We start from the raw sequence: 15,642 nt of genomic DNA, 5'->3' as shown, positions 1-15,642 counted from the left end.
AATTATTTTTTTAAATATACTAAATATTTTACAAATGGAGAAAAAACCTTCAAGTTTTACCTAAAAAGATCTGTTGCATAATAAAAAGTTCAAGAAGTGGCTTGATTTTTATTTTTAATATATTGTGTTATATTTTTAAACATTAAAAACGTTCTCCTGAAACATCAAGTTTTTTGATTTATGACGTTCTTGAAAGTAGTGAGCGATATATGCAATGTTACTGTAAAATTTTTGAGCTTTCCGCAAAAAGTCTGTAAATTAAGACTAACCTGATCCTTGCCTTTTCATTAATTGATTCGGCAGTCACTTTGTGGTAAAATCTATCAATTTTTAATTTCAATTTTACATACAAAATACCACCATAGAAATAATGGTGTTTACTTAATAATAATAAATAATTAAACCCTTATCCGCACCCCAATGGTGCATAGGGCACTGCGTCATATAAACGCAGTGTTATCTTGATGGTTTACACATGAAGGAAAGGTGATCAGCCCTCCGCTTCAGGTACCAGTCCAGGGTAATATTGAATAAATATGACAGTGAAAAAATCACTTATTTTTATTTTACCCCCCTTGGGAATCGAACCCGGGACCTCCAGAACGGTAGCCGAGCGTGCTGACCATTACACTACGGAGGCGGACAATAAAACTTATAATAAATATAATAAAACTTATAATAAATATAATAAAACTTAAATACTTAATAAAACTTAAAATTAAAAAAAATGTTTTTATGAACAGTGATTCATTTTATGTATTAAATATAAAATCAAACACTGATTTTTTGAGTCTACTAAGTTGTATTTCATTGTTTAAAAAAAACACATAAAAATCAATATTGTAACAACTGTTTCGCCTAGTTATGGCATTTAACAAACGAATGAAAACGACATTCGTTTGAAAATGCCATAACTTGGCGATAAAATTGTCCCAAAACTGATTTTTTAACAATAAAATAACACTAAAAAAAAGCAGTGTTTGATTTAACATTTAATTCATAAATTAAAATGGAGTTCTACAAATTAAACGCCAAATCTATAAATTCAGTGATTCATTTAGAAAGAATTAATTTTAACCTATCGTTAATATATTTTTGAAAATATATGTATTTTATTTTGTATTTTTTATACGTCTTCGGGTGAATAATTTCTCTAGAGTGGTCCTTGGGGGAGATATCTAAAATTGAAATCGTCGGTTCTCACTATATTGGGGCCATCGGGGGATTGACCGTAGACAGGGGATTGTTTTAGTCAGTCCCTCTTATCTTTGTGACGATCACCGCATTGCCCCTGAACCTTCGGAAAAACTATAAAAATCCCCCAGGCGGAAAAAGAAAAAGGGACCAACTCGATGGGCCTGACCAAATTGATACTTTTATTATTATTACGTGGTCCTTTTTATTACAATGGCATAATCTCGGATACTTATCAAGCAGATTAAGTTTGTTTTGACAAATGTCATTGAGTTTTACGGTACGATGATAAATACGGTCCAACTACATCTTGCGTTTGCCCGACTTTTTCTTTTAAAAAATACGTAAAAGCGACTTAAGCATTGATTTCTGGCCGCGTATTACCGACTTCCCTGCTTAGAGAAATCGGGAAACAATTTTGTCGGACATTTTCTTATAAGATTCGATACTTAGTTCATAAAAAATAAATTTAAATTTACAATTAAAATACAATTACAGCATTTTGAGTATGTCCAAATACTTCACTGTTCACAAATCTGGATTATCTCCTATTGTAGGAGATATTTTTCATATTATTTTTTGTCATCTCAACAAAGACGAGGAAGACCGTGGAAGTCTGGGTATTTTACGGTTAAATACAAATTAAAGAGTTTATGCTCAGTAAAAAGCTTCTTTCATCTCACTATAGATGTCTCTAGAGAAATTCTAGTTATTCAAGCACTATGTTTCGAATTTGAACAACATATACATATATAGAAGTTCCAAGAATTTGAGTAGAATAATTGTCAATCATGGGTAGAATTTGTGAATTTTACACGTATGTAAAGTGATCACGAAAATCAGTCTATGACAGTCGTAAGCCCCGTAAATGCCCAGACTCTCGAGCGAATTATACAAAGCTTTCAGACTTTGAACGGTTTCCCAATATGTACCGGCATGTATTAAGTATGATGTAGGTGTAGACGCGTTAATTTGCGGTCTCACATGACATTTTAGTATAATGAGTGAATCGTCCGATAAGGTTTCAATAGCTAACTCAATAATGGCGGCGTCGCTGGAATTTTTCCGGGCCCGGGAAGTCGAATAACAATAAAATGACGAATATATTTTTTATTTTGTATTAGAATGCTCCACGAGGCTTAGCCATCTTTGAAGAACTGGGCGACCTTGACGCTCATTGGCCGCTCTTCTATCGCCAGCCCAAGTGTGCTTCGTTCGCGGCAAACACGCAATCTAACACCGTAATTTTTTCACATTAAAAATCTTATTACGTTTTCTAACTAAAATTAACTTTGAATCACGACACTTCACCGCAGGGGTAGGCAAAGAGAATAAAACAATACACAACTCTGTCTTTGCAAATTTTCTTCACCTCTTCTACGTATTCTTCTACTATACTTCTTACGTATACCCGCCAATTGTTTCGATCCCTGATCTGACCACTTACAATTATTTGACAAACGCTTTTCCTCTGCTTTTTTTCCGACTACATACGCTTCATAAATTGGTTTTAATGTTCTTTCTTTACTCATTCGTTCCACATGTCCAAACCATCTTAACACACCTGACTTTTATTAATAATGCTTATCTCAGCCTTATATTCTTTCAAGAAATAGCAAATATAGTATATTCAAAGAGTAAGAAATAACAAATACAAATACTACATCCAAGAATAAGAAATAACAAATACTTATAGTATATCCAATGAGTAAGAAATAACAAATATAGTACATTTATTCAAAGAGTAAGAAATAACAAATACATACATAAACTTTATTCCAAGAACAAGAAATAACAAATAAAGTATATTCAATGAGTAAGAAATAACAAACATAGTATATTCAAAGAGCAAGAAATAACAAAAACATATACCGTATTCCAAGAATAAGAAATAACAAATATAGTATATCCAATGAGTAAGAAATAACAAATATAGTTTATTCAAAGAGACGAAGAGTAAAGGGATTTATATTGTTGAAAAAAAAAATTAAATTCGTGAATAGGATCTACTCGTATGGCTCGAATCCCATAATCTGTATGAGTAGGATTTCGCTTAAAATTGGAAAACATTCGTTCGTTTCCAAATCCCATTTATATGTCACGTCTACCATATACTTCGTTCGCTGTGCTCGGGTACTTTAAAACATATGTACTGTAAAAAATAGGCGTAATTTTATATCATACATAGTACCCAACAGCGAAAGCTAAACTGGCAGTATAAAATGGAGTCCTGGACCCGTATATAATGTATGACAGCATGGAGTTGGCCAAAGAAGGATGAAAGTTGACTGAATTCAGTCGAAATGCAATCTCTCAGACGAATAAGAGGCAAAGCGATGTTCGATTGGTGAAATTAGAAAATAATGCAAGGCTGAGATAAGCATTATCGACAAAATTAAGAAGCTGACCCTTATAATCTACAAAGACAATACTTTGGGATGGAAACAGGAAAAAGAAAAATATCTGAATTGATTTTGGTAAGAAAAAACCTATCCACCATAAGTATATTCATTTCATTTTACATGAAATACTTTTTTATACGTTTTTTATACATGATACATCATAGCACGTATCTACCGTGTACTCGTATATGGGGAGTTCAGTGTATTAAAATTCAAACGCACGGCTCATATCATAATAATTATTAATGAGTAGGTACAGATATGAAATTGAAATATTCTCTGTACCAAGGAGACCTAAAATTACATTGGATTATAGAGACTATTGTTTCACATAGAACGTACAATGAATTAAAGATCTCCGCATATCTGCATAAATTAAACAGAATTCACCGGAAGATAGTTGTTAGCTATTAGTTTGTTTGGGCACAACACGTTTCTTTAAAGAATATATACAGTCAATCTGGGTGAGTTGGAACACTTAAAAAAAATGCAATTAGATTGCTAAAACATATGTGGTGAAATATTTACATATATTGGGGCTTTAGTCGCACAATTTATGAATCCGATATCAATTATACGTTTGACTTTATTTCCCATAAGAATATTTTCTAATAAGCTTAAATTAGACAAGAGAAAATTAATTAAAACATTACTTGGTAACTACCACCATTTCTTCAAATCTAATTGTGACACGTGTTTCGATGACCAGACATTCAACCATTTTTCGCAAGTGTTAAATCTGTTTTTGGTTTCATTTTTTTTTCTTTTTTATATTCCGTTGTATCATGTTTATTTTATATTATATTACGTCTTCATCATTTTTACTGTGTTCAAACTTTAATTATAACTTTTCAATACATAGATACATCTTAATACATATTTATTTTATTGTTTTCTTTTTTACCGTTTCGTTTATGTTTGATTACCTTCTTTACTTCGCTTAAAATTTCATTCACTTACTTTATTTTGCTTTATAAACTTTAATCATTCCTTTTGCCCCTTTTTCATTTTAAATGCCCTTTTAACCTGTCTGGGTGTGAGTTTCTCCGGACAAAACTGTATCTGAGGAGTGAATTTGTTTTTGTGTTTTTTTTTTTTACTTTTAAATTTTTATATTATAGTCGATGCTATAAGCAACATGTTTTCTTGAATAAACAAAGATATTTACCCCAGTAAACATGATTTATATCAAAATTATCGAAATATCGATAAATCATGTTTTTAACATGTTTTGATATAAATCGTGTCATAAATCATATTTTGTATCGGCCGTACATGTACGTCCAAACTCCTTTGAGAAAAGTTTGGTATGGCCGTACATGTACGGCCATACTCCCGGACAGGTTAAAACATTTTTCTACCTTTTGTCATTTGTCATGTTAGAATGTACATTTTACTTTATAATATAAAGTAGTGTCAACAAAATATGTAATAATTATGTAGGTTTGTGTATGCATTAAAAAATATATGTATAATTAAATATGTAATCGTGTGTTTAGAAAATTAATTAAAAATATTTGTATTTAGAATCTACATCCTCAACCAGTCAAGGGGGGTTTAAAAAATCCAAACTAAATATTAAAATTTTATACAATCTTACCCAGATATTCAAAGTTACCCAGATTGATAGTATTCAAATTAGATTTTTAAAATAACTCCACAACAGAGAAGCAATAAATTGGACATGATAATAGTTCGGAAACAAAACAATGCAATTTACCATCCAATAAAACATTATTTCTACTGTGTAATTAAGTTTTCAATTAAAACAAAACGCATCAACAATTGAACAAGGTTTTTGGTTAATTAATTATTTTGATTATAATTTAAATTTTGTTTGGTAAATACCACTAGTTCTTAAAATATATTGTGACACGTATTTCGATGCATTCAATTCATGCATTCAAACACCGTATATCACATACGGTGTTTGAAAATGATGCGAAAAGCATAGAAACACGTGTCATAGTAGATTTTAAGAAATAGTAATATTTACTCATAAAAAATGGATAGATTTTACCACAAAGTGACTACCGAATCAATAAATGAAATATTTTTTTATATTATTTTTTGACATCTCATCAAAGATGAGGAAGAATATGGAAGTCTGGGCATTTACGGGGCTTACGACCGTCATAGGCTGGTTTAAGTGATCACTTTACACACGTGTAACATTCACCAATTCTACCCACTATTGACAACCACACCACTCAAATTCTTTGAAGTTCTACTAAGATCACACTTCACACTTCATCGATCATTCCGCATCATTTTCAAGCCAATATCTATTCTGCAAACATTAATTTTCCTGACCGTATTCAGGTCATAATCGTCGGGTATGTATGAGGAAATACATGAACGTGGAAGAGGCGAAAAATGTTTGCAAAGACAAAGTGGTGTGGCGTTCTATTCTCTCTGCCTACCCCTGCGAAGAAGAGGCGTGATGGTTAGTTAGTTAGTTAGTATTCAAGTACCTACTTTAGTTTTCAGAGAACGAGGTTTTCGTACAAATATTTCGTTGATTCAATAGGAAATATATTTTGTATTTTAACCAAGTAATATCGAATGTTGTTCAATTTTCTTGCCGTTGGTAATTTGATATGACAATAACATTTTGATAAGAAATTCGATAACAACAAACAAATAAATAAAACTATCAATATTACACAATGTTTTCATAATTTGTTTTGTATATATTACTCTGAAGTAGGAGTAGTCATATCAAATTTCTTGAACTGATAATATTTTGTACATATGTATGAAGGAACATGTTTATGATAAAATATTTAAATTACATGTTTCGAACACTTTCGAATTAATTCTGCATTCAAAGTTTATTTCAAACAAACAAAAAATTGAATAAAAAGTAGGTAAAAGTTAAAGCTCGTACAAGTATGTACTCATTCAAGCTTTTCTAATTACGTATTTTTTTTATTTTAGTTTTTCTATTTATTTTTTAAGGTATTTTTTAGAGTTTAGAGTAAAATTTGAATGTAAAATTAATTCAAGTGTTAAAAACATGTTACTTAAAGCTTGTTTAACATTAACCTTACTCGCAAAAGTATAATTCATTAAGCGTCCGGCTACGCCGAGAGCCACACATCAGTTCATTTTGTTTTTTAGATTTTTTGTTTGTTTTTTGGAATAAATAGGATTTTTTGTTTTTTAGAATAAATATACAAAAAATATTTTATTTTTTTTAACTCCTCGCCTAAGAAAACTATTTTTTTTGCAATACAAAAACGGTGTTTAAAGCAAAAATGCAATTACTTCAAATGTTACCTGGGTTTAAAGAAAATTGTCTTGCGGACAATTCATTATCCCGCCTTAATACTGCTAATATGTGAGATTCAAGTGATGATAAAATTATCACTAAGATGATTGATGTCAATTTTATACTCATATTGTATTATAACAACTGTTATAAAATATATCATTGTGCCTATTCACAAATGCCTTTAAATTTCGACCTTGTGATGTCTACAATTTTGTTTTAAAAATAGTTCCAGTCCACTACCCCTACAGCTAAGCTTCATCCAGTCAAAATAATTTCTACTTAATTATCGGCAGCCATGTGTCATAAACCGCAAAGCGAACGTGTATTTATTTAGATTGGCAGTGACAGGGACATTAAAATAAATTAAATGGCAAATTCACAGTAAAATCGGGATACAATTTTGTTTCACATTTTCTATAATTTTCGCAACTTAGTTCATAAAAAATTGCTTTGCAAGAGAGGTTTGTCAAGGACCCTAGATGCTTCTGTATCAGATCCAGGAATGCGGTTAGGACAGCTTTTAAGTACCCACAATTGAATTTTCTCTGGTATATTTGCTTTTCTATTTAACAATTCAAGACCTTTATTGTTTAAATTTCAAACTGTAGCATTATGACTTTCTAATCGTATAAAAAAACTTCATTTATTGTTGTGAAAGTTGTTTGATATTTTACAATATTTGCTTCAATTCATCAACCCTCTTTCAATACCTGACCAATATCGATTAAAAGATGTAATTTTATTCCTGAAATACATCGAACGTTGACAGGAATTAAAAAACACCAGTCTGATGATGTCGGCCACGACGAAACATCGTCGCTGGTCAAATTAAATTTATGTGGAAAAAACTATATAATAGTTGTTTTATTCTTTAAAATGTAGTTCCACCAAGAAATGTCAGTACAAAATTTAAATGTAACTAAAAAGCCTTATTAAAAATAACAGTTTCATTAGTTGATTCGGCAGTCACTTTGTGGTAAAATCTATACATTTTTAATTAATGTTTTACTTAGTAAATACCACTATTTCTTAAAATCTTAAAATCTACTGTAGATTTTAAGAAATAGTGGTATTTACTAAGTAAAAAATTAATTAAAAATAACAGTTTCATTTATTGATTCGTCACATATTTTTAAACACCGTATCGAAATAAGTGTCATCATAGATTTTAAGAAATAGTGGAATTCACCAAGTAAAACTAAAACCAAAAATAAAAATAACAGCTCTACAGCTTATTTTAATATAATTAATAATATTTTTTGATAATTAGCACATTTTTATAAAATATCAACTCAGGGGCGCTTCCTGTGATTAAATCGCTGTATCATCAGCTGGGAAGGGTTGCGTTATGTTAAAAATCAGCCTTCAAACGTGATTCAAGAATACAAACACATCTCATTCAACAGTTATGTTGCTTACGTTGCTGTCACGAGTCGCACTCTCTCTTTGGTAGTGCACAGCACTGAAGGACTAAACAATATATTATAGAAGCTAATAGAGGCCCGATGAGCCGATCGATGATGGCCCTGACGGTCGATAACGCTTGAAATTATTAACATCGTGCAAATATAGAAATGAAATCTCTACGCGGAAGGGGCGTTACTTTACATAATATCAACAATTTTGTGATATATTTTTGTACAATTATGTGTTTTTTTACATTAAAAATCACACATAAATCTCGATTTGTCTTATACTGGCATTTCTCGGTGTAACTGCATTTTATATAATAAATTAACAACTATATAGTTTTTTCAACATTTATTTTATTTGACTAGTGACCGGGTTTCGCAGTTTATGATGAAACCCAATTATTGGTCAAATAAAATACCATAATTGTGAAAAAAACTGTATCCTTGTTATTAATTGTATAATAATCTCGATATTATGCAGTTTTTTCCTAACGAGATATCATTTTATTATAAGCTATGTATGGATATGTGTGTCTTGATATGGGTTTTTTTTTAGATAGTATAGGTCAAGTTTTTGGGTCTGAAATGTGTAAGTAGAGGTTGACACAAAGGGGATATGTCAAAAGTTATATAATTTAACTTACAACAACAAAAAACATACAAATTTATATAACACGCAGTGTTTTGGCTCTTCCATTTTTTTTTCATTAACAGGAAGTATATATGTATTTGTCATGAGTGATATACTACCCATTCTGACCTTTTTCTGTACCCAATGGTGCATAGGGCACTACATCAAATTGGTGCAATGTAGATTTGATCGTTTGTTATATGAAGGCAAGGTGATCAGTCCTGCGCTTCAATTACCAGTCCAGGGTAAAGTTAAATTAATATAAGAGTGCAAAAAATATTTATTTGACCTTCCTTAGGAATCAAACCCGGGATCTACAGCATAGTAGCTAAATTTGCTGACCACTACACTATGGAAGCCGATGAAATAATAAAATTAATGTTATTAAATGAGTGATATACCAACATTTGTGTTATTTGCGTATGATTCGTATATCGCTCACTCCTTTCAAGAACGTCATAAATCAAAATACTTGATTTTTCAGGAGAACGTTTTTAAAGTTTAAAAATATAATACAATGTATTAGAAAAAAATATCAAGCCACTTATTGAAATTTTTACTGCGCAACAGATCTTTTTAGGTAAAACCTGAAGGTTTGTTCTCCATTTGAAAAATATTTAGTATATTTAAAAAAATAATTAAACAATACCTTCTCTTCGAAATTAAAAAACAACACTTTCTGCCCTGTAGCAAGTAAATATAAAGTTAAAAATATGCAACTTTTGCTGGGATACAGTACATTTTCTGGGCATTCTGAAAACACGCACAACTGAAAATTGACGATTTTTGATTTATGACGTTCTTGAAAGGAGTGAGCGATATGTGTTATTTGCGTATGATTCGTATATGTGTAAGTTCTGATTCAAGGCCATTTTTCTATTTAAAGAAAAAAAACAAATAAACAAACATGTGGAGGTAAAAAATAATAGTACTTTTTTCATTCAGATTTTTTTTTCCATGAAAGGTGTTTGACCGACATTTATGATTTGTCTTTAAAAAAATCACGACAGTGGCACAGATTTGACTCTTTTAACATAAATCTTGATTACATTTCAAATATGTTTAAGTTATGCATTTGATATCTTTAGTCTGATTGGCAATCTCGAGCAAACGTAGCCTCATTTCCCTAAGAAGAAAAAAAACGTCATTCAATGTGTCATCGTTGTATGCACTTAGCCAGTCGTGTTTACAAATTCAACTATGAAAGCAACGCTTACCAAAAAGAAAATTCGTATATCCGTGTAAATCCAACTGGAAACTGTAATTTTACGTCAAAATTCCATTAGAAAACAATGGTTTTATATCATTTCACTAACACGACACATAACACATGATTCCAATTGAAAAACACAGCCTTTTTTTGACACTCACTACCACGATATTGATGTTATATCGAAAAAACTCTTTTGAAGTGCAGATTTTTTTTGTCTAATATAAAAACTAATTTGTTTTATTTGATATTAACCATGTTTCCGAAGTACTTCCTCACAGTACCGACGAACCGGAGTTAAAATTACAACAGAGTGAATACAGAACTACAATCCGCTACCAGCGTCCATTATTTCCAAACAAAAGGGGAAGCGGACACATAGTGTCGTCTCTCTCTCTCCACCAACTAAAGCGCGATATAACCTCAAAGTGTACGTACGATATTTTCAACCGAGTTACCGCGGGAACAGGTATGTTAGCCTTTTACCTGCTACGTGGGCCTGGCGGAAAATGCCGAGCGGCGACGGAGGCGGCCGAAGAGTACTTCACGAATCACGCGAGTTCGTATCATACCTGCAGCTAGAATCCCATTGGAAAATGGTCATTATTAATTTATCATCGTGGCCGACGAATAATAACTCGCAGTAATGACAAAGATCGTTTAGCCAACAGGAGAAATTTGCGTTCTGTAGACATCGTGGTTGACAGGCGAAGCGATGAAATATCGCGACATCTGTTATGTTATTTTATTTAAATTAAACACTTGAATAATCCACTTTATCGAGTTTTATTTACGACTAGTTTCGAAAACGACAATTGTTTTCATCTTCTGGTACAAATTAAAACCTTTAACCTTGTAAAGAAAATTAATAAGTAAATTGGCAGGCAAAACAAGTAAAAAGCAATATTTATTTATTGATTTAGCCTTTAATTTGTAGAACTCCATTTTAATTTATGTATTAATTGTTAAATGAAACACAGATTTTTTTGAGTCTACTAAGTTAGAAGACTCAAAAAAATTGTGTTTGATTTAACAATTAATATATAAAAAAGCAATATCGCTCACTCCTTTCAAGAACGTCATAAATCAAAAATCGTCAATTTTCAGTTGTGCATGTTTTCGGAATGCCCAGAAAATGTACTATATCCCAAGAGAAAAACCTTTTTTTAAACTTAATATTCACTCGCTACAGGGCAGAAAGTATTGTTTTTGCATTTTTAAGAAAAGGTATTATTTAATTATTTTTTTTAATAAACTACTTATATTTCAAACAAAGAAAAAACCTTCAGTTTTAACCAAAAAAGATCTGTTGCACAGTTAAAAGTTCAATAAGTGGCTTGTTATTTATTTTTAATACATTGTATTATATTTTTAAACTTTAGAAACATTCTCATAATGGCTTCAGTTTTGATGCTGCAGCTCGGAACAGAGATTTGGTGCTTCTGCCAAACCATGGTCTAAGGTTTTTCAGCCATGATGTCCTTCGGCGTCCTTGAGTTCTTCGCCCCTCAATCTTTCCTTGTATGATTAGGTTGAGAAGACGATATTTTTCATTTCAGAGAATGGGCTAATAGTTCTTTAAAGTGGTATGTACATGTGGAGCAGATGGTGAACAAGAGAATGACTAAGAAAGTACTTTTGGCGAATGTGAACATAACGAGGACAGCCAAAAAAGACTTGGCACGATCAGATCACTCAGAACCTAAAACCTGGTGATGTCAAAAGTTTAAGCAATCGGAGGGCATAATTGAGTAGATGTATGGATGTGAAGGAAGCTAGGGGTGTATGTCACGACAGAAGAGTGTATCGGTCTATCCTCTCTACCTACCCCTTCAGATAAACAGCGTGATAGATACATGCTCTCAATTTAAAAGGTCTTTCGCGTGATTTTGAATTTATTAAGTTTTTTTATGAGCAGAAACCTTCATGGAATCCTGTGTACATTGTATAATGTATTGTAAAAATTAATCAAAATTATTCGGATGTTTAAAATGACCTTAACATTTAATATATTTTGATAAGCCGGTAGAAATGTTTTGTTGCTATGTGGTCGAACAAATCATTATATGCGATATTTCCCGGAGTTTATTTCCATAATTGCATTTTAATTGTATGTTTTTCATTAGTATGAAGATAATTGATTACACTGCACTCTGATAATGCACATACTACAATCAAGGATAAAAATTCCTATCGACATTGTTTTATTATTTTTGTGTGATACGATTATAAAATATAAACTTATTCAATTATTCTTATCATCTGGGATACACTGATTCGATGGAAAGCGATAGAATTGTAATAATTCAAACAATTACTTATTTGCGAATATAAATGTAAATATACATGTATGTTCATATTTACATAAGAGTTATTTAAGAAGTTTCACATCTATCATTTTTCTTTTAAAACTTAATTAGGCATAGGTAAGCAGAGAACGCCTAACCGCTCAGTATTTGCAGACATTCTTCGCCTCTTCCACATTCATACATCTCCTAATACATACCCGCCGATTATTTCGACACTTAACCTGACCTGACGCATTAAAGCATTGGTTTTCGAAAAAGAAAAATAGGGTTAACGATTGACTATAATATATATATATATATATATATATATATATATATATATATATATATATATATATATATATATATATAAATATATGCTCCGTTCTGGAGGTCCCGGGTTCGACTCCTAGGGGGGGTCAAATAAATATAAGGGATTTTTTCCAATATTACCCTGGACTGGTACCTGAAGCGAAGGGCTGCACACCTTTCCTTCTTGTGTAAACGATCAAAATAACACTGCGTTTATATGAAGCAGTGCCCTATGCACCATTGGGATGCGGATAAGGGTTTTATTATTATTAAATATACTTATATGTTTATTCATATATATTGTTACTGTGTTTATTATCATTTTTATTGAATGTCCAATATATAAAAATTGCAATACCAATTTTACTATTTTCTTTCGTAACTGTAAAGTACTACATTATAGTGTTATTAACGACTGAAGTATCCATAAATATAATTATCATGTTACTCATTATTGCCGCATACTCGTCGCATTAGTCACTTTTACGAGTTGTTACTATTTATCATGCACTCATTTTATGTTTATGGCCATTCATGTAAAAATAAAGACAGCATTATCCCAATACAAATAACCCATCATGTAAAAATAAAGACAGCATTATCCCAATACAAATAACCCATCATTACTGTTTGAATATTACAATCCGATAATAGGTTTTTTATTTTTTTATTCGGGAATGGTACAGCTTACATATAAAAAAATGATATAATAAACAAAAGTTACATTAACAATAGTAAACATTACATTACATTAACAAAAAATAGTTACGTTAAAAAAATAAGCCAATTAAACAATTCCCCATTTATAAAATAAGTTCAATGAACGACATTTGAGTTGTGCCATCGAAAAATGGTATTTTAATAATTATTTATTTTATAGCAAACTCATTACTAATCAAATATTTAAGAAAATCACGTAAAAATTAATTTAAACAATCATTAAAAATATTTGGTAAAAATCTATGCACTTTCCATTAGAATTATTATACAAGTATTGCAAGAAATATTTTCTAGTGAATGAGATAGAATCCATAATATTGATATAATCAGAACCTAAAATCTGGAGGTGTCAAAAGTCTGCGTAATCGGAGGGCATGTATGACTAGATGTATGGATGTGAAGGAGGCTAGGAGTGTATGTCAGGACAGAAGAGTGTGGCGTTCCATCCTCTCTGCCTACCCCTGCGGGGAAACGGCGTGATGGTAGTAGTAGTAGTAGTAGTAGTAGTAAGTTTTATCAACATTGTTTCGAACAAAAATTACATTTTTACATCAAATATATCGTAGGAATGAATATAAAGAATTTTATCTTCGATAAATTTTCAGCAAAACTAAATTATAACTGATATAATTAATGTATATAAAATAAACTCATCACATTTTGCTCACTCCTTTCAAGAACGTCATAAATCAAAAATCGTTAATTTTCAGTTGTGCCCGTTTTCGGAATGCCTAGAAAATGTACTGTATCCCAGCAAAAGCGGCATATTTTTAACTTAATATTTACCCGCTACAGGGCAGATAGTGTTGTTTTTGCATTTTGAAGAAAAGGTATTGTTTAATTATTTTTTTACATAAACTGAATATTTTTCAAATGGAGAATAATCCTTCAGATTTTATCTTGAAAGATCTGTTGCACAGTAAAAAGATCAATAAGTGGCTTGATATTTATTTTAAAACATTGTATTTTATTTTTAAAAACGTTCTTCTGAAAAATCAAGTTTTTTGATTTAGGACGTTCTTGTTCTTAGGAGTGAGCGATTTCTGATATTGTACTATTTTCTTTAAACAGATTAATCTTTTTATACCAACCTGAAATCTCTAATAAATAACTAAAATTAGTTTACAAACATTGTAACCTTTTTAAACACAAGTAGTATTTTTATTTAAGAGAGAAGCCATGGGAAACCCTAAAGTAATCATAAATTAAAACGATATTTCCTTTAATTATGCTTACTTTAAAACACGAATAAATAAAGTAGGGTAAATTAATAGACAGTGGAGACTTACCTAGTCGCACGTCGCTTCTTCTTTTGACTCTCAGCTTGATCATGCATGACTGGATGCACTGAAAGAGTAAGAATCCATGAATATTGAATAATGAGGTCGGCGGTACTAATTAACTCACCAGACTACAGACGAATCAGGTCATGGTAACATGTAACACGCAATAATGACGTCATTTAAAAAAAATTAAAAGGAATTAATTCTAGAAATTATTTTATTTTTATTATTATGTATGATAATAAGACCCTTATCCGCACCCCAATGGTGCATAGGGCACTGCGTCATATAAACGCAGTGTTATCTTGATCGTTTATACATGAAGGAAAGGTGATCAGCCCTCCGCTTCAAGTACCAGTCCAGGGTAATATTGAATAAATATTACAGTGAAAAAATCACTTATATTTATTCTTTCCCCCCCTGGGAATCGAACCCGGGTCCTCCAGAACGGTAGCCGAGCGTGCTGACCACTACACTACGGAGGCGGACAAAAATTATTATGTATAAACGCACTTCAAACTACAAAATAAAAAATAAAAAATTCAATTTTTTGGGATTTGGTAATTTATATCCAATATATTTTGCTTACTGCAAAGCATATAGCGAAAAAAAATCCTTGATAGATTCAATTTTTTTTTTCAATTTTTTTATGATCAATGCTTCAAACATATATATGTCGTACTCATATTTACACATATGTTTTGCAAAATTATAATTTTGGAGTTGGACGTTTTACAATCTAACGTGAATTTGCTGATAAAACGTTAAAAAATATATCGCTCACTCCTTTCAAGAACGTCATAAATCAAAAAACTTGATTTTTCAGGAGAACGTTTTTAAAGTTTAAAAATATAACACAATGTTTTAAAAATAAATATCAAGCCACTTATAGAACTTTTTACTGTGCAACAGA

General features: G+C 31.0%; 1 protein-coding gene across 8 annotated transcripts in view; it reads right to left on the bottom strand.

Moving 5' to 3' along the window:
- Positions 1 to 15,642, bottom strand: part of sdt (MAGUK p55 family member stardust) — a 190,384-nt gene that overhangs the window by 167,214 nt on the left and 7,528 nt on the right. For 4 of the 8 annotated variants that reach the window (XR_015837557.1, XM_088260207.1, XM_088260217.1 and 1 more), the window contains exon 3: positions 14,736 to 14,793. Coding sequence is in view for 3 of the 8 variants with exons in the window: in XM_088260207.1 (XP_088116333.1) it covers positions 14,736 to 14,793 (58 nt within the window). In the remaining 5 variants the exon portion in view is untranslated. Of the gene's footprint in view, positions 1 to 10,133; positions 10,701 to 14,735; positions 14,794 to 15,642 lie in introns of those variants that run through there. The other 4 variants (XM_088260265.1, XM_088260226.1, XM_088260236.1 and 1 more) reach the window with 3 other exon arrangements.

Source organism: Brachycentrus maculatus, unplaced genomic scaffold (assembly GCF_059751285.1).
Source record: "Brachycentrus maculatus isolate JH-2025_06_01 unplaced genomic scaffold, ASM5975128v1 h1tg000007l, whole genome shotgun sequence".
NCBI classification, from domain to species: domain Eukaryota; kingdom Metazoa; phylum Arthropoda; class Insecta; order Trichoptera; family Brachycentridae; genus Brachycentrus; species Brachycentrus maculatus.
The sequence above is the reverse complement of the archived record's forward strand: the minus strand, read 5'-3'. Positions and strand labels throughout refer to the sequence as shown.